The sequence below is a fragment of the Accipiter gentilis genome, chromosome 2, assembly GCF_929443795.1.
Source record: "Accipiter gentilis chromosome 2, bAccGen1.1, whole genome shotgun sequence".
In the NCBI taxonomy this organism is placed as follows: domain Eukaryota; kingdom Metazoa; phylum Chordata; class Aves; order Accipitriformes; family Accipitridae; genus Astur; species Astur gentilis.
In genome coordinates, this window is record NC_064881.1 from 3,573,803 (window position 1) to 3,601,003 (window position 27,201).

The 27,201-nt window shown below is 41.6% G+C and overlaps 1 protein-coding gene across 1 annotated transcript in view; it reads right to left on the bottom strand.

Annotated features, from left to right (window-relative positions):
* The window catches only part of NPC1 (NPC intracellular cholesterol transporter 1), a 27,931-nt gene extending 3,663 nt beyond the window's left edge, over positions 1 to 24,268 (bottom strand). The window contains exons 1-21 of the mRNA XM_049819893.1: positions 24,089 to 24,268; positions 16,767 to 16,889; positions 15,399 to 15,505; positions 14,626 to 14,801; positions 13,540 to 13,707; positions 12,662 to 12,911; positions 11,065 to 11,141; positions 10,024 to 10,394; positions 9,430 to 9,656; positions 8,761 to 8,861; positions 7,664 to 7,766; positions 6,516 to 6,705; positions 5,954 to 6,136; positions 5,135 to 5,249; positions 4,190 to 4,317; positions 3,960 to 4,100; positions 3,291 to 3,380; positions 2,987 to 3,177; positions 2,074 to 2,189; positions 1,370 to 1,499; positions 771 to 971 (exon numbers count right to left, since the gene is read on the bottom strand). Coding sequence (XP_049675850.1) covers positions 771 to 971; positions 1,370 to 1,499; positions 2,074 to 2,189; positions 2,987 to 3,177; positions 3,291 to 3,380; positions 3,960 to 4,100; positions 4,190 to 4,317; positions 5,135 to 5,249; positions 5,954 to 6,136; positions 6,516 to 6,705; positions 7,664 to 7,766; positions 8,761 to 8,861; positions 9,430 to 9,656; positions 10,024 to 10,394; positions 11,065 to 11,141; positions 12,662 to 12,911; positions 13,540 to 13,707; positions 14,626 to 14,801; positions 15,399 to 15,505; positions 16,767 to 16,889; positions 24,089 to 24,172 — 3,272 coding nt within the window. The 5' untranslated portion in view covers positions 24,173 to 24,268. The remainder of the gene's footprint in view (positions 1 to 770; positions 972 to 1,369; positions 1,500 to 2,073; positions 2,190 to 2,986; positions 3,178 to 3,290; positions 3,381 to 3,959; positions 4,101 to 4,189; positions 4,318 to 5,134; positions 5,250 to 5,953; positions 6,137 to 6,515; positions 6,706 to 7,663; positions 7,767 to 8,760; positions 8,862 to 9,429; positions 9,657 to 10,023; positions 10,395 to 11,064; positions 11,142 to 12,661; positions 12,912 to 13,539; positions 13,708 to 14,625; positions 14,802 to 15,398; positions 15,506 to 16,766; positions 16,890 to 24,088) is intronic.
* Positions 24,269 to 27,201: the final 2,933 nt, after the last annotated feature.

Here is a 27,201-nt window from a genome sequence, read left to right on the forward strand (position 1 = left end):
AAGTCACCAACAGGAACTGGCTTCCTATCATCTGTGGAATGACTCCTGCAGAACACTGGCTGTTATATGACAGCTCTTTACTAACATGTCAAATAAAGGTTGTATCTAGAAGTCAGGGCAATTCCCACACTTTAATAGAAGCAGCCAGAAGGTAGTTCCTCAGACTGATTGTGGCATCTGCAGGAACTACTGCTGAGTGTCTGAACTGATTCATTATGCAGTGAAACCATAAGGATGGATAGGAGGCATTCTGCTTTGCTTCTTTGAATCAAAGAGATTAGTATTTCAGCTGTATAGACACCAATTCCAACTCAATTTCATTGTGGTACTCTTTAGTATGTTAATCTTACAAGCATTAGACAAGCAGTTCTGGACATCACTGCTGCCTTTGCTTTAAGTTTGAATAACTTAAGTTTGAAGGCAATACATTCATGTTACAGCTTGTAACGACCCAGGTCAACATATCTGCTTAAGTTAGAACTATTAAACCCTGCTATGAAAGCTAGGAAGTGCTGGAGCTGAAGCCAGAGCTTCAACCTTTGTAGCAGAGGACAGGTTTCTTGATTTAAGTTAGTAATCAACCACAGTAAAAAGCTAGTGCTGTGATCTAAATTGTATTTTTGAAGCTTCACTAGACATTCCAGAATCTCTATATTACCTCCCGTTAGACAAAACCTCAAGACTCAAGTCTAAGATGTTATTAGCCAGTACCTTTTCTCAGTTCCTCGAGTTGCGTATTTGTCACTAAGGTAAGAAAGATCTAAACATACCTGTAAGGAAACACCCGGTAGCTCTTCTCTTTGATGCCCATGGTTTCAGTAATGTTATCTGCTATAACCCGAGCTTTCTTCATAGCATCAATAAAATCAGATGATGTTTTCAGTACAGTATGGTATGTCATAAAATAAGTAGCTCCAACATCAGATTTGTTGTGTATAAAGTTGACAGCAGAGTTATATGCAGCATGTCCTCTATATAAACATAGTAACATTTTCTATGTCAATGTCAGTGATAACCATTCAAATTTACTAGCTTTATAACTTCTAATTTTGTTTCTAAGAGTTTCCAAAACTGATAAAAGCTTCAGAGCACAATACATTTCAAGATTGCACAGGATATATTAGAACAGACTGACTACAGAAGTTGTTTCTCTTTGTACAGGGGAAAGCTGTTGTTCCATTCAGTTGATTATGCATTTGTTCTCCCACTTTTGTTCCAGAAAATACTAAAGAACAGGTGAAATGTCAATGTCTGTATGACTTTTAGAAGGACGTTAGATATCCAACCTTGCAGACATAAAAAAGTCACACTTCCAGAGCAAATCTTTGACATACTGGTCTAAGCACTACATACAGAATATAGCTCTTACCCTTTGCCACATTTAGGATTAGGGTTGTCCGATAGGAACATTGGCAAAAATGTCATGAAGTCTTTGCCCTGTGGTCTCTGCTTGCCTTCTTGAGTCAGTGGTCGACAACGAGTGCAGGATGGATCGGTGACTGAAGAAATACAGGACCAAGGTCAGATACAGGATCAAGTATTCTTTATCATAACACTAGTAACTTCTGACTTGCAATACTACAGGATACAATTCCATAAAAAGGCATTTTCACTGATGAAATTGCTGATCAGCCCTGAAATTCTGTATAAAATTTGTAGTCCTTTATTTTTTATTACTACTAAGGCAAGGGTTACTAGAGAACTCAGTTACTTAGTGCACTATCTACATTAGACCCAATGAGAATTATACCAAACTGAAGGATCCGAACAAAGACAGAGCATTAAGGTTGTGTGCTCTAATGAAACCAGCAGAAGGATCAAAATTGTTAAAACGAGTTATTTTTTGAATAGTCATTACATTGAAGACAGCCTAACTAGACAACCAACCTGCAGCATTCCAGCAGAACATTTAAATTCACTCAAACAGCAGTTTAAACAAATTAGAGGGCAACTCGGGAGGTGCCTGCTCACAGTAAGAAAAGCTATTCACCTGACTCATACCACAATAAAATGTTTTGGCTGTGAAACTTATAAACCAAGCTAATCCCCTAGCAACAAGATGGATGCTAATACCTGAAGCATTGCAAAATTGTCCAGTGGTATTGTAGACTCTGCAACAGGATGACTGTGGCTTCACCCAGTCAAAGTAGTCATCAATCCAGGATGATGGGGCGTAGCCTATCCTCGTGCTAATAAAATAATGTAACATATCCATCATCAGTAATTTTTATGTTTCATTCCAGAACACATCCCTTGATCTCTCCATTGCTGGCCTACACCATGTCAACTCATTCTGGTCCAAGCTACTTAGCTCTCTGTGTAGTCCCCTGCTCCAGTACCCCAATCCAAGAGCCAGTCTTGCTTATAATGCTGCAGCTAGCAAACAGCAGGAGCTTCCTCCTTGCATTCAAGTTCCACTGCCAAGCTCAGCTTTGTTTCCCTGTCCACTCTATGCCTATCCTATTCCAGATATTGTTGCCTCAGTTTTCAAGTAAGGCTCCTCCATCAGCTAGGCTGAAGCAAAACCACTGAACTACAGTGCAAGGGATCAGGAAGAGACTTTCTTCAGTTGTTAGCTACTGAACTCCAGATACAATTCCTGCTTAGCCTTGCTAGGCTAGACGAGTTTTATCCACCAAGTTTAGAAGCTAAGTATGCAAGTCATTTTCCAGGAGAGCTTAAACACACAGAGGTTTTCACAAGTTTTTCTTCCTACCATTCCCAGATTTCCTGAAGGATCAAGCCCCTTTTCCAAACCCAAGTACATCAATATATCCCACCAGTCCAGTCCAGACAGTTTTTATCCTCATTCTAGGAGATTGCCACAGCTTCTCCCCACCCCACCCACCAAAACCACAGTATAAAGCAAGTACAATAGAGTGTCAGTTGTACAATCAACAGCTGAGCCTGAACTAAATTAAAAGGACACACTGGTAAGCTACATCTCTTCCATGTGATTATACAGAGAAAAGCATGAAAGACTTACTAGCTACCAATTTCTGCAGCATTGAAGACTTGCTGGACAAGTGAATCATTATTACATCCCACTCCACCACACACCATGTTCTGCCCTTCCAAAGACGTGTAGTTGTGCCCTTCTTCTAAGACAAAGTAGACAGGAGGACCTGCATGCAAGTACTTGCCGAGCTGGCTGAAGTAATCCATTACATAGGAGTCCTTAAAGGGAAAGTTTTGAGTTACTATTACATAATGTTGAGGTAGCACAGCAAGATATCAAGGTTTCAATTCAGCCACAAATTGCTGAAGAGCAACATGATCTTATGACTTACATCTGGCATTGAGAGAGACTGATCCAGTCCAATCTCTACATTGTGTATAACTGCTGTACTGAATGACAGAACACCCACGAACACTGCTATCTGCAAAAAAGCAAATTCAGGGAAGTGAGAACAGTACAGAAACAACAAGCAATAGAAGCAACTTACTAAGTTAATGGGAACCATATAAAGAGGCCCTAGCTTGTATGCTACCCAGGCTTAGTACAACAGTGCCAGTAAAACCTAGCTACTCAGAGTTCCCTTTGCAGCCATAAGGGAAAATTTATACTTAGAAGGCAGCAGTGAAAGATATGCCAAACACCTTCTGTAAATAAGCACAGTAACCTCAAAGTGAATCACAGATTCAGCAACACCACTCTAGATTAATGCAGAGTAGGACCCAACATGTGCTGATTTTTTACATATGCCTAAAGCTATTCAACTGTCAGTAATGCAACTCTTAAATCTGGGCCTTAGACAATCCAAGGTCAAACCTCTTATTTACTAGAAATACTCTTGCAGTCAGAAAAGCTTATTCCAATACTAATGCTGAAAGCAAAAATCCTAGAAGCTTCTTTTGTTCCATTGTGTTGAAGATTTTTCTTCAGTACAAGACCTTCAGGCTCACTATGCTTTTGCTCAAGTTTAGATGACTGCTTACTGCACACAAAGTATACATACTACTATTGGTCTCATCCAATCCTTAAGCAGATATGGAGAATACAGATTTCTGAAGAACAGAAATAAGATGCTCTCAGAACGTTGGACTCCACTCATTTCTTCATTGCTTTTGATGCAACACAGAATATCCAGTCTATTCCTCTGAAAATTGATTAATGCCAGATTTAGTACAATTCTGCAAAAGATGCCATCTGTATCACACTGCAGTTACAAGTGCATTTAATACTCACCTCTTGACGCTTAATATCCAAGCCCAGGAGACTTACAAAGCAAGTGACTTGAAGAATAAAGTCTATGAGCACAGCCATTCCAGCAAAAAGGGAGAATGTGCGAACCGCTGGCATCGTAGACAGTGTCCCTGAAGGAAGTGACCCAGTTTGTTAAACAAGCAAGCTCCCTTCTCTCAGAAATGCATGAGCATTTTCAAGACAGATAGCTAATTTAAGTGTTAGCAGGACAAAGAGCCTTTCTCTTCAAAGTAAAGAAAACAGCTGATATGAACTTGGCTACAACTGCTGTCTTTGACCTGTTTGACAGCATTAAGACTGTGCAAAAAAAGTGACTAGCTTTAAGACATTTCTCAATTCCAAAGTTATTAATCTTGTGCAGGCTGCATAAGAGGGTAGTTAAGGAATGCTGTCAAGCAAAATCTTGCTTCAATATTAAGCCACTCAATGCAAGTTGAATCAATGGCAAATTACACTCCAAGTAAGTTTATTATGAAAGAAGGCCAATTTATACTCGAAGGGTAACAACATAAGATAAACCTCTAACACATAATACAAGAGTGAGCCTCAAACATAATCTGTCATAGGGGCGTTTTTCCAAGCAGGTGCAAGATGACCAAATACAATGTAGGAGCTAGTACGCCCTGATATTTGATATATTACTAAGGTCAAATTTAGACTTGACTGTCACTACAAATCAGTAAAACCTCCAGCCAATTCAAGCCTAAGAGCTTGACAAATTCAGAACTACATCTTTTTAACTGTGCCAGTTTAAAGTACTACAATTCCTATACTCAGCAGAGGACAAATAAACTTGATTACAGCAATGAACAACTAAAATAAACTTCCTCCACAAATTCTTGCTTTGTTTTTATATTCTAGTTTTGCATTTATTCTTGCAGTATGCAGGTATAAGGCCCTTATCTTCAAATATCAAAGAAGTCTTACCAAGAAAGAATGCCACAGTCTCCGAAAAAGACGAGAGAAACATACTGGGTGCCACATCTCCCAAGACTCTGCCAATCTGTTTATCCAGAGTTTCACCCTGAAGGCGCTCATCTCTCTGTTTTAAGGCAATAATTTATTATAATTAGGAATCACACAATTTAAAGGGCTGTCATATGGCTTAAAAAAACCCCAAACTTTCAAACATCCAAAACTATCTTTTATTATTTTCACTGCATTAACATGAGTTAGATAAAGAAAGCAGAGATTCCCTAATACAAAAGGAGCATGAACGTCCCCTGTTGCCTTGCTTCAAACTTAAAATACAGTACTGAGTTCAGTACTTCAGCCAAAACCACACACTTACCAGAGGCAGTACCAGTTTCAGTGGGTTATTGAGCCTGTCAAATTAGAAAGCTGATTACCCACTAAGACTTAGTGTCAAAAGTCCCTGGTCTGAAGCATGTAGTTTAGTCCATGATTACTGCTCACAATACACTAAAAGTACAAGTGATCAAAATAGTAGTCAAGTTCTACAACTACCAGAGAAGGATGTTAAAAATATTATTCATTTGTACATCATTAGTATGTGGACCAGAAACTATGTTAAATGATCCTGATATCAACTAGCAGTAAGAAAAAGCAGGTGTACAGGCAACGCAGGGATGAACGTACATAAAAATCTTGTCTCTCTTCAAGATCACTATATATCCTATGAGAGTCCAGAGCTGCTCAGACTAGGCTGAGCACTAGAGTGCAGAAGACCTTCTGCTCCAAGTTAACAGCCTACATTTAGAAGACTCCATATGAAAGAATATATACCTGAAGCGTCTGGACTATAATGAAAATGTTGTCCACCCCAATAGCCAGCACCAAGAAGGGAATTACTTCTATCACAATCAGTGTCAGTGGGATTCCAAAGTAGCTGAAAATGCCGATAGAACATGCCACTGAGCTTAGTACAATCAGGATGCCTGCAATGCCCAGGGAGATCTTTGAATCCACCTAAAAAAAATTATAATGACTGTCAACAAAACCAGCATCATCACACAGGACAGACTATAGCAAAGGTAAAAACATATTCTGACATTTAGTGTAGTTAGTAGAAAGCTTAGTCTTCTGGTTCTTTTGAAGATCCACATACATAAACTTAACTGTGCATTTCAAGTGAAAACAGACTTAGTTGAGGCTATGAAGCACACGTGAATTGTCAAGTGTGACAACGACAGTGCTCCCCTTAGCTCCTACCCAAGGAGGGCTCAATGCTTTAGGACAAGATCGAGTATGAGCATTCTGCAAAAATATTTAAGTCACTTAAAGCTATGAAAAACTAGTCAGCAAGCCGTAGCTTCAGTGTTTATAGCAATGACAACTATACACATACCAGCAGTCTTCTACAGCTCTGGATATGTCCCAAAGCTATGGAGATGTACACAAACATTACAATATAGCTTATCAACACAGTGCCAATATCACTGTTGCTTTCACGATTGATTTCATCTTCAATACTCCGTTCAGCAGAAAATGATATAGTTAAGTTTGGATTATCATAGTTCTTCAAAAAGTTAATAAACCTAAAAAAAAAAAAGTCAGTCACACTTTAAAAGATAAAACATTTTATATTAGAAATACTTGGAAGTCTGTTGAAGGCAAATTTAAATCATCTGTGTGGTACAAGAGCACACTGTGGCCAGACAGTACTTTGAGACACCCTCCTCATTTTTAAAAAACGGATGCTGGCTACACACCCCTAGAACTCTGCTCCAAGCACTAGAAATAGACTATGCTGAAATACTTTCCACATTCTCTCCAGAGTTTGAGGACAACCAGATATCTTGCATAAGCATAAGCTATTTCAAAGCGTAAGTACAATTTTCTTCAAAGCTAGACCTAGAAGTACACACATGAAATATGACCAACTTGCTTACAATACTTGAAAAATTTATTAGCCCTTATTTCAGTTCCCCTAACTGAAGAGAGGTGCTTGTGACACATAGACACTAGTTATACATGTACTTAGTCTCAGACTTCCTAGTACAGTATTTTTTACCTGAACTGTTAGCCAGAGCAGTTGGCCTGTGTAAGCCAACATCAGCTCTTCAAGATGGTGAAGGGTGTGAAAGCTTTAGATCCTCATCTGGAAGATGTTTTTAAAAATTAAACTTTAAGAAATATAGGATAATGCTGGATGTTTCCACTGGTTGTTAACAGTCCAGTGGACTGAAGAGTCTACCTGTGTAATTCTAGCCAAAGTAAAATATATCAAATCCTTTCTAGAGTTACTTATCAGCAAGTACTACTAAACAGTCACTGACAAGACTAGAATCTATCTCAAAGCAAATGAATTATGCCAGATAAAGTGAAAGTCTTATGACCAGTATAGTCTGTCCTTAACCCGTTTTGCTGCGTCTCAAGACATCCCTGTAGTTATACTGAAAAATTGCCAGTACAGTACAGGTGTTTTTCATGTATCTACATTTAAAGCTGCTTTAAAGTAATGTATGCATTTCAGAATAGAGGAAGCCTACTTACTCTTTTTCCCATGCCAAGGCTTTCATTAGCTTTCTTGAGTCATTGTAGTAGTTGTTGACAGGAAAAGTAATAACAAGAGCTGTAGCATTATTATAGTTATCGTCTATGGAGTAGGAAAAAAAATTGTCAGGCATTATGAAATGGAGCTTACATTCCAGTATAGGCAGGTACAATTAAGTTTAAAATGAGTATTGTCCAAAGCAATCCCATCCCTACAACTCCATTAAATGTAATCTGTTTAACAACACTGAGTTCTCCAACACACTACTGAAGTAAGAATAGAAGCTGATAAGCACTCCAGATTGTACTCAAAAGTAATTATTCATTATTTACCATGTTCATGGCACTCTGATACTAAGTTGTTGCATGGTTAGACAAGGGGCTACTATATAACCAGTGCTTATGACTTTCCATCTAATGAGAAACAGGATGTGGTTTCCTAAATACTGTGCCTCTTGCATTCTTAGATTTGTCGCAAAACAAGTACAAAACCCCTACAGTTTAATCAAGAAGTGCCTGCCTTCAAGGCCTGTTTTAGTACATTTGTGTTTGATGTATCTATCAAGTTATATTTAATTGGATAAATTGCTTGAACAAAATTCTGACTTTAGAATAATTATGGAAAGATCTCCTTTGTGAACACCTTAATCTTTTCTGAACTGCTTTGTCAGATCAGTGACAAAACTTTGTATTCTAACTCAAAAGCAAAATACATGCACATCCCAGCATATCAACTTGAGATGCTTCATATCTTTATCTAGTCTCCAGAAACTAGAGATCCTTTAGCAGGCCCAAAGCAGTCTATATTTGGATATAGTCCAAATAATATAGACAATATTTGGATACTTGTCAGCAAAGCTAGTATGTTCCAGTAATAGACTGCTTGCATTTTGCACTTCCAGAGTAGTCTGCCTCCAATCTCAGAACTCATCTACTGAAAGTTATTTAGGATATTCTTACTCATAGAAAGTTTAATTCCAGTTTCTCTGGAGTGCATTTAAATATCTGTGTTAATAAGAATGCACCCTTAGTGCAAAAGACAGCACACAAGTATGTACTCTGAAGACTTAAAACGACAATACTGTTTTGACACCTACCATCATACCCTCCCAACACGAGCCATGGAAATACAGGTCCACCAAATGTTCCTAAGCAGGGATCATGAAGCAAGCTTGTGTCATTCAGTGATGCAGGAGCCCTAAAGAGACCACCAGCAATAAATAACTGTTAGCTTCTGCTTGACTACTGATGCACAGCACCACAGGACAAAAGCAAAAAGCTGTTGCATTAACCAATTACCACGACAGAAACAAGGTAAGACTGCTAGTGATACATTGTCCTTGTGCTATGTTTGCTTTGACTTTACAGTTTTAAAGGTGTCTTCCTTACAGCTTCTAAGACAAGGAGTAGCTTCTACCCAACTGAACTATAAACTGAAGTGAAAGTTTAGAAACTGTCTTCTGTTACAGAACTCTACTTCTCAGAAGTGTTTGAAACATATTTAAGCTATACCAGAGCCAGCGTCTGCCCCAAACCAAGCTTAACTGGAAACCTGATCAAAACGTAACTCCTGCTGAAGTACTAAGACAAAGTAACACAAGCAACACATACTAATCTGCAGTTCCACATAGTATTGTGAGGTTTTTTTAAAAAAAGGAGTAGGAAAAGATTCAAGGGGGGAGTGAGAACTAGCTAGTTTTGTTTGCCAGCAAGACAAAGACCTAGCTGGCCTACAGTACAATTACATGTTTTTTCAAACTGCTTACCGAACACAGTATAAGAAGTGAGTGTGGTAGTCAGCATAGACGAAGAACTCATCCCCAATAGCATGATCTAGAACGGAATGACTGTTCTGAAAGTAGTTGAGTACACTCAGTATAGTGCAGTTATTGTTGTAGGGAGCAAGAGGAGCCAGGCATATGTCTTTCAGCGTTACAGTTTCATTGTCAAAAGAAGCAGTTATGTTGACAATAGCATCCTGCAAATCCAGTACCTTGAAAAAACAAACCAAACCATACTTTTAAGAGCAGCACAAGAAAGCATTTCCTTGCAAGACAGGGCTCAAGTGCACACAATAACCCTGTAAGTTTCCAGGGACAGTGGCACATGCCAATAAGAGCACATCACTAAATCTATTATGTCCATGTTCACACCAAGAATACTTACTGGAACTTAGCTTGCAAGTCTACTTCTAACAGAAAGGTTTTCAGCGAAAAGCTTTTATAGCAAGACTAAAATGTTTAATATGAGTATCTAGTGACTGTCTTCTTTGACACATGGCATTACAGATGGAAGCCAACTCCATATGGTTATACCCGTTAGGTATGTTTACATCTTTGCTCTTGGAAAGTCCCAATTACCTGATGGAGAATGTCCTTAGTAAGTGGAGGCCCAAAAGGTATATCTGCTCCTGATGGGTAAGGCGAATAGGTGTCTGGATGGCTGTTTGGTGCTCGAATAATAAGTTGTTCAGTACGAAAGAAAGGCCCAAAGTGTGTGTCAAAGTACTCCTTCTCCTTGCGAGCTTGGCTGCTTGGGGCTGACCAGAGATCTACAGGGTTTGTAGTTGCTTTAACGTATATGAAGCCTGAGCAACACATTGCAATGAAGACCACAGAGAAAAGGATAACGGGACGTGGATTTCTGACACAGAAAGCCCCCCATGACGTGAATGTCATCCTTAGGCCATTCTCAAACCTTTCACCAAGCCTTTCACCACAGGTAATTTTGCCTGTAAGAGCAAGAAGTAAACAGTAAATGTTTGAGAAGCCAGTTAAGCAGCATTTTCTTGAAGTCCACTAGGAAAGATGAAATTTTATTCTAGCTCTGTTTGTAGTAAGCACCAGAAGCTATGTCTACACTGACAGTCAGACCCAGGGGCCAATCCCTGACTGAGGTCAAGGTGTCACAAACCAGCTTGTACCTAACACTGCTCCTTCTAATGTAAGGTTGTCTTTGACAACAGCAGGCACAGCAAATAAAGATAGGAAGCAGCTAAAAGATACATAAGCATTAAGATGAGCTACATCTCAGCTGCTACGCAAATTAAAATACAGTTCTTTCATGACACGCTTTGAATGGATAAATGCATGGATAGGTCAGAACATGATTAAATTGATTTTAGCATCAGGTTGCCCCCTCCACCCCCAGCTACAAAGCACTCCAGAACTTCTGATTAGCATCACTAGATCCATAAACTGTGCATCCAGGGCTATCAGCCTCCAGCAAAATAGGGTTAAGTACTACTCTAAAAGATAGATACTGGCCGAAAGAGTGAAATAAAGACCTGTAAGAATGGATTATACGGCCTAACAAAGCTAAAATCCCAGAGCCCATCCACAGGAAGGGGATGCACTTAAGCTGAGTTTCTAATAAATCTATTGCTCTTATCCAAGACATACCATTGTCACGATGGGAATTCACAGAAAAGGCTATATTGCTGTCAATTGGTGTGTACTCTGAGACAAAGTGCCGCCTCCTGCAAGACAAAAGGCTATGTTACCCTGCTCCCCCAAAAAGGTATATTTTGGGGTTTGTACAGTAAGATTGGAGTCCAATGCTAGTAATAAATTTGATATTTGACTCCTCCAGAATCTATAGGCATCATGTTTCCCCTACACCCATCCACTCAGGAACAGCAATCTCCAGCTTTATGATCCTTTGGAACACCTTACAGCCACATCAGCTGTCTTAAACTTTTCCAGCTTGGATAAAGCACACATTCTTTACTCATATTTAGAAGATCAGTAGCATTAACAGCACAGGGAATCTCTTTAAATTGATCATAACTTAGAGTGCTAACATTTGCAAGAGATTTCTACATTAGAAATATTTTACTTCATTAGTCAAACTGCTTAAGTTACACCGACTTAGCCTAAAGAAAAGAAGTGAGGAAAAAGGAAAATAAGGTACTTTCTTCCTGTCCTGAAGACAGGCAAGTTATAGCATAGAACACTTATGACAGACCTATATTGCTTATACTCATTCCTGATACCCAGAGCAGGACATAAGTTCAACAGCCTCCTCATGGTAATCTAATCAGACCTCCAATTATGGCAGGATGTTTTGGGCTATCAACCAGACATCTTAAACACCCCTACCATTTCATGTAGTTTACTATGCATGTTGCCCAGTAAGATAAGACTGCTGAGTGTGTCGTAAGTTTGTTGCACCCACTATCCTCTTCCACACAGATTTAATTCTTATTACACAGCAATTTCAGATTCCTCGTCATAACTGAACAATATTAAAGTTGTACTGAAAAGTGCCACCATACTTAAGGACATTAGACAGTGGAAGCCTCTGGAAAATGCTATTAAGAAATATTAATAGGTTTCCACTGCTCCAGATTGCTAGCACACCCACACCAAAGCATTTATAGCTACTGCTACTCGTGCACTTTACTAGCAAATATCACGTAGCACAGAGAAGCTGCCTTGCTACTCCTTACTTTACAAAATGCTATAATTACTGGAAGCTCAGCTTTTGTTTGGTTTTGTTTTTTTTTTTTTTTTCCAAAACAGGAGACTAAGTATTCATGACTTAATTTGCAATAGGACAGTGATTTTTTTGTTACAAGTATTAGCCTGCAGGAAAACTACATTATGATTGCATGGGGCTGCCAATACTAGATCTTGCTCTCTCCCAATGATTCTGAATTGAGTTCCTACAATCCCATTATCTTCAAGTCAAACTTTTATGCATTTCCCCAGACTTTTCCATAATCTCAAGTTCTTGCTTATTAAAGTTGTAGAGTGTGTATTTGATCCTGTAGCTAGGGATGCCATTAGTTGCGCATGAACTAAACCAACTTCTGCACTCACTTTCTACCACATGGTTTTAGGTGTTAGAACACTCCCTGTAAGTATAAGCATCTGCCACAGAACATGACTTTCGGCTGGATGAGGAAGTAGAGACATAAGCATTCTGTGCTGGGCAAAGGAAGTTTTCAGGGAAAAGGCAAGTGACTTTCAGAGCTGAGCATTTTGAATGCTTTACCTGTAACACCAGACTCCAAAAACTAGTGCAAAAAATATGAGTAGAAATCCCATGTAGGAGATCCACATGATGACATACACAGCATCCAAACCAAACAAAAGCCAAGGAGCAGGCAGTGGAGGGGGTTGAGGTTTTGGACCACAAACAATTGAACAGTCCTGACAGCTGCATGGTCCTGTTGAATCATCCATAGACTCATTACAGCCTTTGGTAGCATTGTTCATAGGATTCATGCCACGGACAGGAGCATCTATGACAAATCAGAAGTTGCAGAGCCCAGGTAAAAATTCAGAACTTCAAAACACAAGCTTCCCAGTTAAATGAGTTAACCCTTTATATGAAAGCCTGTAGCCTCTATAAAGAGTAGCTTTTCTTGGTGTTATAGCTGAAGAAGCCACTGCCTTTTCCATAGCAGGTAATGACTATTTACAGTTGTCAACTAAATAACTGGTCATGTTTTAGAACGCTTCAGTCTATAAAACCTAATAAGCACATACTTCTATCATCCCAGCAACAATTTGTCATCCCCTTCATCTGTTCAGATTGTGAAACGTGTAACAACTTCCTTACAAAGAAATCCTAAAGGATCAGGGTACTTGTCCTATTTTCCCAAGGAATACAAGCTGTCCAGTTGCCTAAGCTCAGTCCATCCCTTAATGAGTCTGAGATCTATACAGCAAGAAGCTGCATACAAAGCAAGCACAAAATATGACTTTCAAGCAGAAATCAAAAGAGATAATTGGTTTAGCTTACATTGCTTTGAAAGCCTCTGACTGCAGACATTCATTGCTAGGCAGCTGTTTAACAAATGAATACACTAGCTATAGCACACAGCCTTTGACAGAAGCTTCAAAGGCAAGGACTGTTTAGTTTCTTACCTGAAAAGATAGGAATAATGCTGAAAGGAGTTTGTCCATTGTCTTTACTAAACATGTACTCAATCCAGTTGGTTGCATTGCAGTCCTTGACATCCTTCCCACACAGCAGCCCCAGTGCTTTAACATTACTTGATGGAGCCTCCACATCTTTGCAGGCATTATACATTGCTAGGAAGAGTGTATGAAGACAGAAGAGCTATTAAACCAATGTTATAATTTATGTGAGCATTCCAAGTATTTCCAATAATTACAGACTCACCAAGTTCAAAGAACATGCTTATAGCTTTCAAGAAGAAACATCTTAAGATAGTGAAATAATGCTTTTGGTTGTATTTACAGTATTCAAGGTTACAATGCTTTGTTACAGCTATCTTAATGCAGATTCAGGTGGCCTACTTGCAGTACACTAGCACCTACTTTAATGTTTAAGAGGGAACAGTACTTAATATAAAGTTCCTTTCAGAAGAAGTTGACAAATATTTAAGGTACTTTTGACCTGTAGGCCATATATGACTTTCAAGCATCTCATAACTTGATTAAAAATTACTGCACAAAGTGTATAAAGACCGAGCTAATACTTCAAGTTTGCTATAAAACCAAAATACAACCCAAATCTGTTTGTTCTTAGAAAAAAACAACCTTTGGATTTGACAAAGGATTAGAACAGTCCCTTTCAAGAGGAACGAGTACCTCACAGAGAGCCACTGTAATGCACTATGTACAAACTTTACTATCATACTTGCTAGACAGTTTCAATATCACATAGGCTTTCCACATTCAGTATTTGGCAACAGCTTTGTTTTTCTGAAGTTAGTCATCAGGGTTATCAGCTATTAACCATATCTATAAAAGTCCAGTCTCGGCTGAGTCTTCAAAAACACTATTAATAGTGTCAGTGTAACATCTCCTACCCAGGCAGAGGTTAGTGTTCCAGCAGTTTCAAGGGGAACCTACTGGTACCTATTTGATACCTCAAACATCAGAAGACAGTCAGAGATATGTTTTCCCCTCCCAACTCTTCCTGAGAAAGTATTGGTCTTGTTACCTTGACAAAAGCCTAGGTAAATTAACACACTGTTTACTCACCATTTGCAAAGCGTTCTCCAATAAAGTACTGCAGCTCTGTAATGCTACTTCTGTTCTCTTTTAAAATTGGATCATAATAAGGTATGGTGCTTGTAACATTCAAAAAGTCAGACTGATCTGGACTGCAAGTCAGTTCACAGAAGAGGTTTATCAAGTTGTAAAAACATGAGGGACATCTGGGTAGGAAAGTCAATGCAGTAATCAGATTAAGAGGTAAAGATGCAAGGCATATCTGATTTGACCTACACAGCAAGCGTAGACATTCTACTCAGAGTGACAGAACAAAATATTTAAATTCTGTAAGTGTTTAATCAGTAATAAAACATTAGTTGGTGCTTAAAATTGTTTAATACTCATCAGTAGCATCAACATCATTCACTAGCAAAATTGCTCACCTCAAATAGCAGATACAAGCAGAATTTGACTAGAATTTGAAGGAAAACTTAACTGCTGCTAGCACGAAGACTTCTGTTAGAACAAGAAGACTGAACAGTACTTTATGTCACCCTCTTCTGAAGTTTTCGTTACAAATACAATAGCTTGAGACAAACTCAGGTAATGTTTATTCTACCAACTAACTCAATCCAGACTGCAAGTAGTTGTTTCATGAAATTAAAGCCCCTGATATGGAAGAGGAAGTCTCTCCAAGAGCTTGCTCCAATAAGCCTTTAAATGAAATTACAACCTTTTCTAAAGACTATTGGAACAGAAGAGTCTTAAAGTCCTTTCTTATTACATTAAAGCTCTAGTTGCTTTGCCATTTATTAGCATACCTGGAGAGAAACTGTAGAGGCAGCTGCAAGTTGTTTTTCAAAGTCTGAAGCTGTCGAACATCACAGCAAGTGCTAACATTGCCAAAGAATAAACCAGGACAGAGTTCCTTAAATAAAAACAGTATTGAGATCAGGGGGAAAGGAAGGAAAAGCATGTTTAAGACTTCAGAACTCAATAGTTATGGGTTCTGCCTCAGCATATTTCAGAAGACTAGCTGTTGCTGTGGGAGAGGCATAGAAAAAAAAACAGTCTAGCCAACAAGATTCTTTAGAGAATAGGGAAAGAATAACTTTTTATTCAAGGCATCACTTCCTTTTTTTTAAAGCTACTTCAGATGATCTTTAGTCACCAGGGTCTATATATAGAATGATAATGGTATTTACAAGTCTATGAGTAAGGGGACAACACGTGTTTATCCAAGTTGAAAGTATTCCTGCAGCTTATCCTCTAGGATGCCTTCTGGATAGTATCAGATTTTGAAGTCTCAGAAGGCAAGCCACTAACCACAAAATCATTGATTACCTGGAAGAGCTATTTCATGTTCAGTTTATAGAAGAGACAAATGCATTTAATACAAGTATAACTGATAGTAACATACAAGAACTGTACATTAAGTCTTCAGAAACAGTACAAAACAGTAATTAGCTCACCTACATATTTAAGTCACTCCCACCACCAGCCAAATCACTGTTTAACTCAATAGCTATTTCACACTTTAAAGCTTTGAACTATCATCTGCCAGAAGACAAGTCTGGCAATATCATCCTATACTGTGCATCAAAAACACAAATTGTATTTTGACCATGGTTTTGTTCACTTTGACAACCAAAGCCCAGATAAGGAAATATGGTCTCACACTAGGCACAGCTAAGGAGACTGAACTTTTTCCAAGTTTGCTCCATGTGAATGAGTACAGTTACTGCCTTCCTATTTAAGGAAGAGATCAGAAATGATCAGATGATGGAAAACACAGTTTAGTCTTGTCCTTTAGAGATCAGGATGGTGTAACTGCAGAATGTATCATAGTTTGGAAGGGTCCTAAAAAAAACCAGTCTGACTAAAGAGTGCTCAAATCAGTGAGAAAAACATGCAGGAAAGTGAACCAATCCTTTAATTAAGGTTATGTTTGTGAAAGCCTGTAATCACAGGTTTTGGAGATTTTATCTCTGAACAGAAACTGACATATATTACCTTCACACAGTTGGGGCTATGAGCTCCACCTGAGAAATCAGAGATAATCTGTTCACTTTCTCATCAAGTTAGGATGAGAAAGCTAAAGGTCATAGTGTAGGTCCAACAGAACCCAATACAGAACTCTAAAGTGTAGGAGAATTGTTTCTAGCAGCAGACTTCCAAAAGAAGCTCACCTGCATTAAGTCATAGCCATCCTCTGGTAGTGCTATTGGTGGTCCATCATAAGCACAGTTGTATCTCTTGTCTCCAGAAGCAACTCCACATTCCCCATACCAGACACACAATTGCGGAAGTACCTAATCAACACAAGACAACTGATTAACTGCAAGGAATAGTTGCCAAATTCCTCAGCTCTTGTAGAGTTCAGGTGCTACCATTCCAAAAGTCATTTACAACCCAGATTAGGTAAATTCCTGCTAATTTAAACACCAGCACGTACTACATAAAACACAAATTAACAAAAGCATGTGTTTTTGACAGGGTGCATATCACCACTGATGTCCAGCTCAGCTCCCCACCCTTCCTTGCCCAGTCTCAAAATAGGAAGTAGACTGTCTATAGTTAAGACCAAGTATAAGAGTTACTCGAGAAAAAACTAAACCAGTACTTGAATAGCACCTCCAAACAGAAAAAGGTAATGTAGAAAATTTGTTCATGCAAGACAATGCATACGATTAGTGGGTTAAACTGTCACCTCAGAACATGAGTCAGTGCACATGGAGAGAAGAATATTGTTTATACGCAGTATTTCAGTTCCTCCTGTCAACTTTTAATTCTTCTTGCAAACTCAGTCACTTACAGTGACAGACTGAGGAGGTAGCAGCATAAAGGATTCTGAAACAGAACTTCACAGCTCTGCATTCACCATAGAATACCATATATTGTCACAATCTCAAAGGATGCTCTCCATCACCACTTTCAAGCCTAAGCACGCAACATTTAAATGAGCTTACAGTGCTAAGTAAAAAGAAAAAAGCTTCAAGCCTCATTTTAAAGATGTTTCAACTTAAGGCACTATTGAAAAAATTCAGAAACGGGTTCTTTATCATGTGCATAAAATAAAGGGAACTGAAAAAGGACAATGGCACCTTGTGAGCCTCATATTTTCATTTGGTTGTGCTGAGACAGAGACATGTGAAATGCTAAACCAAAATACTTATTCTGAAAATTAAAACATTTAATGCAATAACAAGTTATTTACAGCAAAAGCTTTAAGACAGCTCCAAGGTTTTCCTTATGCACCTGGGCTGCAAGTGGAAAGCAGACCGCACAAACATTTACTACACTTGTGCCAGCTCTGATCAGAAGTTTGCATGGTACAGTCTGAGAGATAACCGACCTATTTGTATCTCCTGAACAACCTTGACCTAGCATTTGTAGAAATGCCAAGTGCTTACACTGCAAGGACAGACTGCTGCGCTTTGTGCTTGACCATGAATAATGTTGTTTACTGACCAGAGAGGTCCCTGAAACGCTGTGTTCATAATACCCAGGAGCTACCCAGAATTATGCCTCCACAACATGTGTTGTGCTGAACAACACTGACAGTTCTTTAAAAAAAAGAATTACTGATGTACTTTTTGATCAGGACAATAACCATCACCAATTTATCTGACCCTGTTAGAAATGTTTTCCCATTAACTTAACCTAGGTAACATGGCCCAATTCAAAGTTACTCACTATAATCCAGATCCAAAAGTCAGTTTAAGTACCACTCATCAAGATCACCATTTCATTTGTCTACTCCAGCATTTCTTCTAGCTAAACTTGTAACTAGCTGTGAAGGATCACCATATTCTTACACACAAGTTGGAAAGCACTCCTTAAGACTGCACTTGTGAGCACTGAATGTTTAACACCAGCATAGCACTGAATGTTTAACACCAGCATAAGCCAAAAAGTTAAATTCCCATAACTTGGAGACTATTTACAGAAACTACACTGGAAATTTGTCCATGCATCAAATTAATCTAAGTCAACACTTCTTTGCTGCAAATTCAGAATACCCTATCTTCACCTCTGCTTCCTCACACCTATATACTCCAATTTCAATAGCAAACAATCTACTAGTGTGGAAAAAAGATGGTTTAGTGTTTGTATGTACCAATGTCAGAAGTGAATTAATCATCTCTTCAAGAGGAAGCAGAGATTCACTGCTATTCTTGCAAAAGAGCCAAGAATTCTGAGCTGCTTACTACTGCCCATGAGAACAGAATTAGGCATTTCTTCAGTATCAGGCTGGCTTCCACGTTTAGTCTAGAACAGTTTGTAATCATACTTTCTATGAACACTTTCTGAAAAACACTTTCTTTGCTGCATTAAGTCTTGTTATCTAACACTTCTTAATATTTAAAGCCCCCAAAATTATCAACCTACTCTTTTCAGAAAGAATTGGCTTCTTCCAGAGTGGAAAGTGTGGTAGTTACAAAAAACTTACCAGGGCATTTCTTACCTAGAAAAACTTAAAGTAAGTTTCAGCTATCGTATCAGGCCAACTGAGAGTTCTATTGGTTTTAAAATGTTATCTGTGTTTCAAGGTAACATTTCCTTGATTATAACTACACAGATACAAGGTAAAATACAAGCTGTATTATGCCTATAAATTTACCTAGAAGGCTCTTTGCCATCATTTTCAGGACAGAACATAAAGCAACTTACTTGCACACAACACTTGGTCATGCACCAAAAAGTATTCAGCTAAACACACAAGAAAATAAGGCAAGATGACATGTTTCAGCCTAGTGTTGGTTTACACTTGTAATTTGAAAAAAGAATTTAGAACCATATTACTGAAGTTCCACATCTATAAAACCTACAATGGAAAAATCAACATGTTTATCACTCAAACTTTCAGCCTGTTTAGAAAAGCTGAACAGATCAGTTACTTTTAACTACTGGAAGAGCACTTAGACCTAGAACTGAAAGTCTGAATACTCTATTTTAGTATTAACACCAAGAACATGATTTCAGAGACAATCTAAGATTAGATATTTATGCTATGACCTAGCAGGATCTCACTAATAAAAGTCTGAATATGTTCCTTGAACTGGTAAGCTTTGGTGATCTTTGATTTACAGTGGCTGAACCAAGTCAACTAAGCCTGAAAAAAACCAAATCATTCTAAGTCAGAAGCCTAAAGTCACCAGCATAGCTCTTGCACATTAACAAGTCAATAGCATGCTCATTACTGAGTCAGCCACAAAAATATGGGAGAGGGCTGGTCTCCTAGGGTTCAGGCAGTATTTGGGGATACTACAAGCAACTAAGTAACTATGCCATTACCACTGATAAGATACAGCTGTAAGTTCTTCCCCCAAAAACCCTCTAGTAAAAACTAGATTAAGTTACAGAACAAGACAAGTACTTTGCTCTTTCCATTCTTTCAGAGGAACATTCCTATAGTGGTAGGAAGAGATAGGGATGAGTAAGCATGGTTGTAAATAAATCATAGTTAAAGAAAGCTACTGCTGGCAGAGTCAGACTTTCAAGTCACTGAAGATGTGGGTGAACAATCATCTTGAGTGAAAGCCCTCCTAGCCCCAAAATTAACAGAGAAATGCTGTGGTGAATCCAACTGCCTTCTAAACAAGGCAAGATACTCCACAAGACGAACCCAGGATTGGGTTTTGGCTTTTTTTTTTTTTTTAAAAAAAAATCACATTACTAAGTGCTCCACATTTTAAAATGGGACTTTCCCAAGTACTTCACAAAGCAATAGCAACCTAACCCTAGATTAAGGCTATACCCTCCTGCCCCCAGCACAGCTTAGAAACTATCTGGCAGTACACTAACGCTAGCTTTCAGTACATCCCCAGAGTTCAGAAAAGTGTATTCCTACTTCTGGTAGACTTACTCTGTTTGAAGAGCAATTTCACCTCAGGTCAGAGCTCCAGAAGCCCTAAGAAATAACTTGTACATGAGCAAGTATGGGCATCTCATGACTATTAATGTTCTACAAAGGTTCTACTACAGCTTTCTGGTTCCCAGGCATTATCATTTGTTTGTAATAAAACTAGCATTCCAACAGATCATAAACACGTTTACTTCAGTCCAAGTTTCTTCAACTTCATGTTGAAACAAATCAATATCTTCAATGCTTCCAGCAACATTAGCCATCACCAACAATGAATATGTAGCTGTTAAGCAGACAAAGAACAATGATGATGTTGTACCCAGAAACAGCAACTATTTGTAGTCTTGCAAATACCAGATGACAAGTGAACATTGTTTGGCTCTCCAAATTAAGATTACTAATGTATGGAAAAGGCACCAGCATCAGATACAGCTGTTTCCCCTTCTTTCATCCAGGGTGGCACATCTGGGATCTTGCAGGGCAAGAAAGATTCCAGGAAATCACATACTCTTCCCCTCCCCACTCTCTTAATATCTCGTCCACACCACACTTAATAGTTGATATTGCCCACTAGGTTGAGAAATTGAGTTCTAGGGAAATACAATACCACATTACTCTTATGGCAAGACTGGTTTATGGAAACAGGTGACCAGGTCAAATTTGCAGATCTGCCCCAGAAGTTACACATTACCTCACAGCCCTCCCTGTGAGAGGAGGAGATCCACAGACTAAAGGAAACTTTACATGTTTCATTCTTACTTTTACTATGTCTCTTTCAGAAACTTGTTCAGAGGCAGCCAATTCAGACACAAGCTTTGTCTGCCAAGCTCCTCTTGTTCCTTTGCTCATACGTAGGGGACTGTTCCCTTTCAGACAGAAAAATCATTAGCTACCCCTGGTCAGGCAAAGCAAGCCCCAATTCTGGAGTTATCCAAGCACACTTCACCTGTCACAGGACAGTCAAGGTCAAGTAGGAAGAGAAAACTGCAATAATGGTAATAGTTCAGTATCTGTGGGAGCAAGCTGGTGTTAGCTATCAATGATTTATTGGGAAAATACACACTTATTGCATGCATGATCAGAAAGTATAGGGCCCCTAACTAGCAGCTGTCTGCCACTAAGGCCATCTACACCAAAATAGCTGTGATGCCGTGCAGGGGAATAGTAATAATACTGCGTAACACTTAGATTTTGTCTACTGCCTAGCAAACTGCTACTCAGATCTACCAGTCATTCCCTTCAGTCATCTCTCCCCCTCTAAGAAGGCTTCCTCACTTTCCATCCAGAAAGACTATGAACAAGCCACTCTTGATTTTCCAGGATGTAACTTCAGTGGTTTCTGTCTTGTTCTGAAGCTACATCGCCAGCCCTGCCAAACAAGCTGCTCCACACAGACATTTTAGAACTTCGTGCCAAAGGTCAGGTAACACCGGACTGCAGACCACTTGGCAAGTTTGAGACAGAGCAGCACCTGCCATTAACATCTTCCCATAGACTTCAGAAACTCAAATATATCCTACAACTTGGGATCCCAGTTGCTGATAGGAAACCTGTGTCCAATCTTGCTTAGTCACTAATTTGACAGCTTATGTCTTAGTATAAACAACAAGGATCAACTGAAACAGCTGCCATTAAGCACACAAGATGCCATCCACTACATTAGGATGTTCATAAGAGAACAAGAACAGTTTCAAGACTTCATCCTCCTGTAAGTCCACGTTCAGAAACATGACTAAAGGATCCAAGACTCTCAATGTAGTTCTCAGATGGTATTAATGGGTAGTTAACTATCAACTAGTAATGGGTTAGCTGGCACAAGTCTGGTACCATGCACTGTTCAGAGTGAAAGATACATCCTATACAGGCTGAACACTTCATTGTGAAAGCATACGTAATGGAAGGATCGCAAACTGAAATGCCACTCTAGCCCACTGACTTCTTTTTAAAGAAGTAGCACGACATATGGCGCTTTGGTTTATACACACCACAACTGAAAGCATGAAAACATCCCACTACCAGTACACTTGAGGGAGAGAGCAGGTTGACCTTCACAATGCTTCTCTTCTGCAAGCATCTAACACTATATAGGGTCAGTCTAACTGAAGGACCAGCTTCTCTTTGAAAGATATCAAGGTCCACTTGGTGACATGTTAGGCTGTAAGAGTTAATGGCAAAAAAATTCAAGTTTTACCTTCTTACATTACAAAATTGAAACATGCATGGATAAAGTAGTTTTGCAGTGTTTACTTCTCATGGACCACAAACCCACATCCTCTACAAGGCTTCCTTAAATCTTAGGGGAACTTGTTTCAAGCTCCTGTAGCTCAATATCCTTCTCTCACCTAAAGGAAAGCATCTTGTCATTTCCTTACCTGCCTAGGACACACCTCATTGCTACAAGGTGGCATCTCCCTCCAAAAACATTACATAAAGGAGTGTTGGTAAAGTGTGAAATCCATTACCTACCCACCTAGAGATCATGAGTCATTACTAAACAACCAGCTTTGCCAGTGGTAATAAAAGAATGAATTCCTAGTTTTCTGTTCAAACTCTTTAAGAAGTTGTTTGAAGAGGATATAAGAACAGGAGAACCTCAGCACACAGACACACAGGATGACAAACTTGTGAGTTTAAAAACGGTTAAGCATAAAACTTGGCCTAGAAGTTATGTTTCTAAGTTGATTAGAGAGAGAAAAAACAAAACAAAACAAACAAACAAAAAAAACCAACCCAAAAACCACTAAGGCTCACAAGACACTCCTTGCTTCTCCCAAGGAATGTGGAGTATCTCATTTCCATGCTGGACTACAGCATAAGCAAAACACAACTGAGAGGAGTGACAGTTTTACAGTGTTTTTCCTAAAATATCAAGAAGTCCAACTTATTCTAGTCCTTAACTTTCAGAAAGCACAGAGTCTTAATATTTGCACATCAATAAAATGCAGGTCTTGCTACACACGGACTATTACTTCCAGGAAGCTGTCACCTAGCATAAGAAACACGCTGAGCAAACCGAACCAGACGCCGAGGACATATGCAAGCCTCTGCACGAACATGTGACCGACCGCACGGCTACTCGCATGCATCGGGCATTGCATAACCAGGGCACACACCACGGGAACGCGGCATCCCGGGCAGCTGCCGCCGTACGCCAGAGCCGGGGTCCAGGAGCGGGCACAGGCTCAAGTTTGCTAAGCCCAAGCACGCCCGTCTTCGCGCCGCAGGTGCTCCCAGGCGGACCTGCCGTGTCACCGGACTGCCCCGCACTCCCGCCTCACCCCGGCCCCCGTCTCCGTCCCGCCCGGCACCGAGTCCAGGGGTGAGGGAAAAGGGGGGGAGAGCCCCACCGGGGACAAGGAGGGGACACGCCGGTACCACGCTTCAGCTCCGCGCCGCCCCGAGCCCAGCGGCCTAACCCACAGCTGGCGGCCGGCGGGACAGCCGCCTCCCTCAGCCAGCTCCCCCGCCCGGGAGACCCCCGGCTTCGGGCAGCGCGGGGAGTCACCGCGGCCCCCCCCCCAGCCCTGAAGCAACAGCCGGGGGGACGCCGCTCCCCGCGGCGGGCACCCGCCGCTGCCTCTCCTCCCGACGGTGCCAGGAGGCCCGGCCTCCCCCACCGCACCCTCCCCGGGAGGGACTCACCACCACGGGCGACAGAAGCAGAAGAAAGAAGAGGACGAGCAGGCCGAGGCCGCCCCGCCCGGGGCTGCCTTGCGGGCTCCCCATGGCGGCGCGGGGGGAAAGGGGAGGCGGCAAGGCTCTCGGCCGCAGCACGGAGAGGCGGCGAAGAGAAGGCGGGAGGAGGAGGCGGGGAGGCAGGCAGGCAGCCGCAGCCGCGCCCGCGCAGGTCCGGAAGGGCCGCCCTCCTCAGGCCGGGAGGTGCCGCCGGCCCCTTCGAGGAGCGGCGCGGGAGGGCCGCGCCCGCGCGCCGCCGCCAACCGCCGCCGCCGGCCCGCCCCTGGGCACCGCCTCCCGCCGCTGGCGGGGCGGGGCCGCGCCTCACGCCACGGGCGGGCCGGGACTCGCCTCAGGGGCGGTGGCGGGGCTGTCCTGTCCCGTCCCGTCCCGTCCCGTCCTGCGGGCGGGCGGGCGGGCAGCGGGAAGCTCGGCCCGGTGTCAGCGCAAAGCTGCTGTGCTTCTGCGGAACGGAAAATACCGCCAAGGCTGCTGCATCGGCAGCCGGTCAGCGGCTTCGTATGGGCGCGGAAGCGTTAACCACGCAGTTTATAAAGATGAAAGTCGCCTTAAAAACCCCGGCTTTGACAAAAGCGCTTTAATTTCGCTTCAAAGTTACTACCGCGTGATTTCCAAGCGTCGGTCACGCGATCCCGTGTGCAGCTGCCATGAATGTAACTGCCAAGTAAAGCAGGGCAGGCTGCCGGGTAGAAAAACGCTTTCCCGGGTGTTTCGCTGCTGGTGAATTTGGCTGGCAGGGCTGCGTCTCCCGCTCCCGACGGGCTGACATCAGGTGGCCTGACCGGTGTTGCAATCAGCAGTTTTGGGAGTGCTGATTGCGCTCTGCCGCTCTGTTCGGGATCTGTTTGTTTGGGATCGGCCTGGGGGCCGGCTGGCTGGCGGCACACTGAGGGCAGGAGGCACACTGAGGGCAGGCGGCACACTGAGGGCAGGACGCCACAGTGAGGGCAGGCGGCACACTGAGGGCAGGGCGCCACAGTGAGGGCAGGCGGCACACTGAGGGCAGGAGGCACACTGAGGGCTGGAGGCACACTGAGGGCAGGAGGCACACTGAGGGCAGGCGCCACACTGAGGGCAGGGCGCCACACTGAGGGCAGGCGGCACACTGAGGGCAGGCGCCACACTGAGAGCAGGGCGCCACACTGAGGGCAGGGCGCCACACTGAGGGCAGGCGGCACACTGAGGGCAGGGCGCCACGCGTTCCCGCGTACCACCTCTCCCTGATTTCCCCGCCACTTTATGGCTTTGGCGGCCAGTTAGCGCACCTTGCGCTGCGGGAGTAAAATATGTACTTTATCTGATATTGCCATCTGCTGTCAAAAATGCAGACCAGTCTTGGTGTCACAGCTTCACGGGCTATCATGCTGGCCGGGGACCTCTGGAGGGTCACGGAGTGCAACTTTCTATTGAAAGCAGAATCCAGTCAGATGAGGTGGCTCGTGGAATTGTCCGGTTGGGTTTTGAATAGCTTCAGAGATGGAGATCTCACAGCCTCTTTGGACAAACTGTTCCACTCTTTGGCCACACTTGCAGTAAAATGTTTTTGGTTTTTTTTCTCCTGTATCTGAAGAGATTTTCCCATGTTCCAGCTTAAGTCTGTTGCCTCTTGTGCTGTCATTATGCCTGCCTGAGAAGGGTGTGGCTCCCCCTTCTCCACATCCTCCCATTTGGTAGCTGCGGATAGCGGCACGATGTCCCCAGAGCCAGCTTTGTGCTTAGGGCTGAGCAAACATGGCTCATGTGCTCCAGCAGCCCCAGCTGTCGTGGTGGTGGTAAACTGGTCTTGCTCCAGTATGTCAGTGTCTTTTTTTTTATTCTGGGGACCCCAAACCTGGACACAGTACTCCAGATGTAGCCTTACGAGTCCAAGAGAGAGAGGAATAACCCCGATCCTTGACCTACTGGCTACCCCATTGCTGACACAGCCTGCTGACTCATGTTCAGAGTCTTGCCCAGCCCAACCACCCCGTTCTTTTCTGCCAAACAGCTTTCCATCTAGTCACTGCCCAGCTTGTACTTTTCCATGGGATTATTCCATCCCATGTGCAGGACTTGGCATTTGGCAAGTGCTAAACAAAGCTAGAGTAGCTAAAGTTATATTGTGTTTTATTTTTGATGTCATAAATAAAAAATTTATTCAGCACTATGCTGTGTGATCTTAAAAACAGGGAACCGAGTTGCCACCATTTTCTAGGCACTCCACACAAGCAGAGGATGCAGTGGGCATAGCTTGCATAGCTGCAAGTTAAAAAAAATGCAAGAACCTTGTTCAAGTGCTTGTGAAAAAGGTGAAGGATAGCAAAACTGACTAAACAGAAATGGCATTTCCTTCCAGATGAATCACATAGAGAAGAAATGATTTAAGAATCATAGGTGAGAGACAACCAATTTATAATGGTGCAAAACAAGCAAAAGGAATATATTGCAGTGACAACTTCCACCATGAATTAAGTCCATAACAGCACACTTGTCTACCATCTACAGTATAAACAGAGAGAAGGTGTAGTATTTCAATATTTATCTAAATCTCTGATGGATAGCTATATTTAGATGGCTGTCTAAATTCACACTTGTTCCTGTGCAATCTCTCAGTGCTGCCTTTTTGCACTCACAGCTAGAGTGAAGTGGTACAGGTGTGAAGACTGATTAACAAACACTAATCGGACTAAACCTATCTCTGGTCCTAGAGACTTCTGAAATCTTGTGTGATGGCACATGCAGAAACTCAAACATGTACCTGTTTTCATGTTGCTCCTGTACACTGGCAGCCAGCAGACCAGAGCAAGGTATTCCTTCAGTCCTGCTGCAGCCTTTGGCCTTCCTCGCAGCTGCGTGCCATATTCAGGAGGTGAGGATGCTGAGCTATCTCTAGCAGCTCCCGGGCATTTAGGTTTAGTTGCATGAGTGTTATCGATGATAAAGTTAGCACTGTGGACTGTGCCATCTTAAAGTTACCTCTTTCCTTCTGGGCAGGGAAAAAGTAGCCCTGACTAGTTAACCCAGATTAATGCTGCCAACAGCTTTGATCTAAGAATCATAGGTGCCTTGTCTGTGGTACA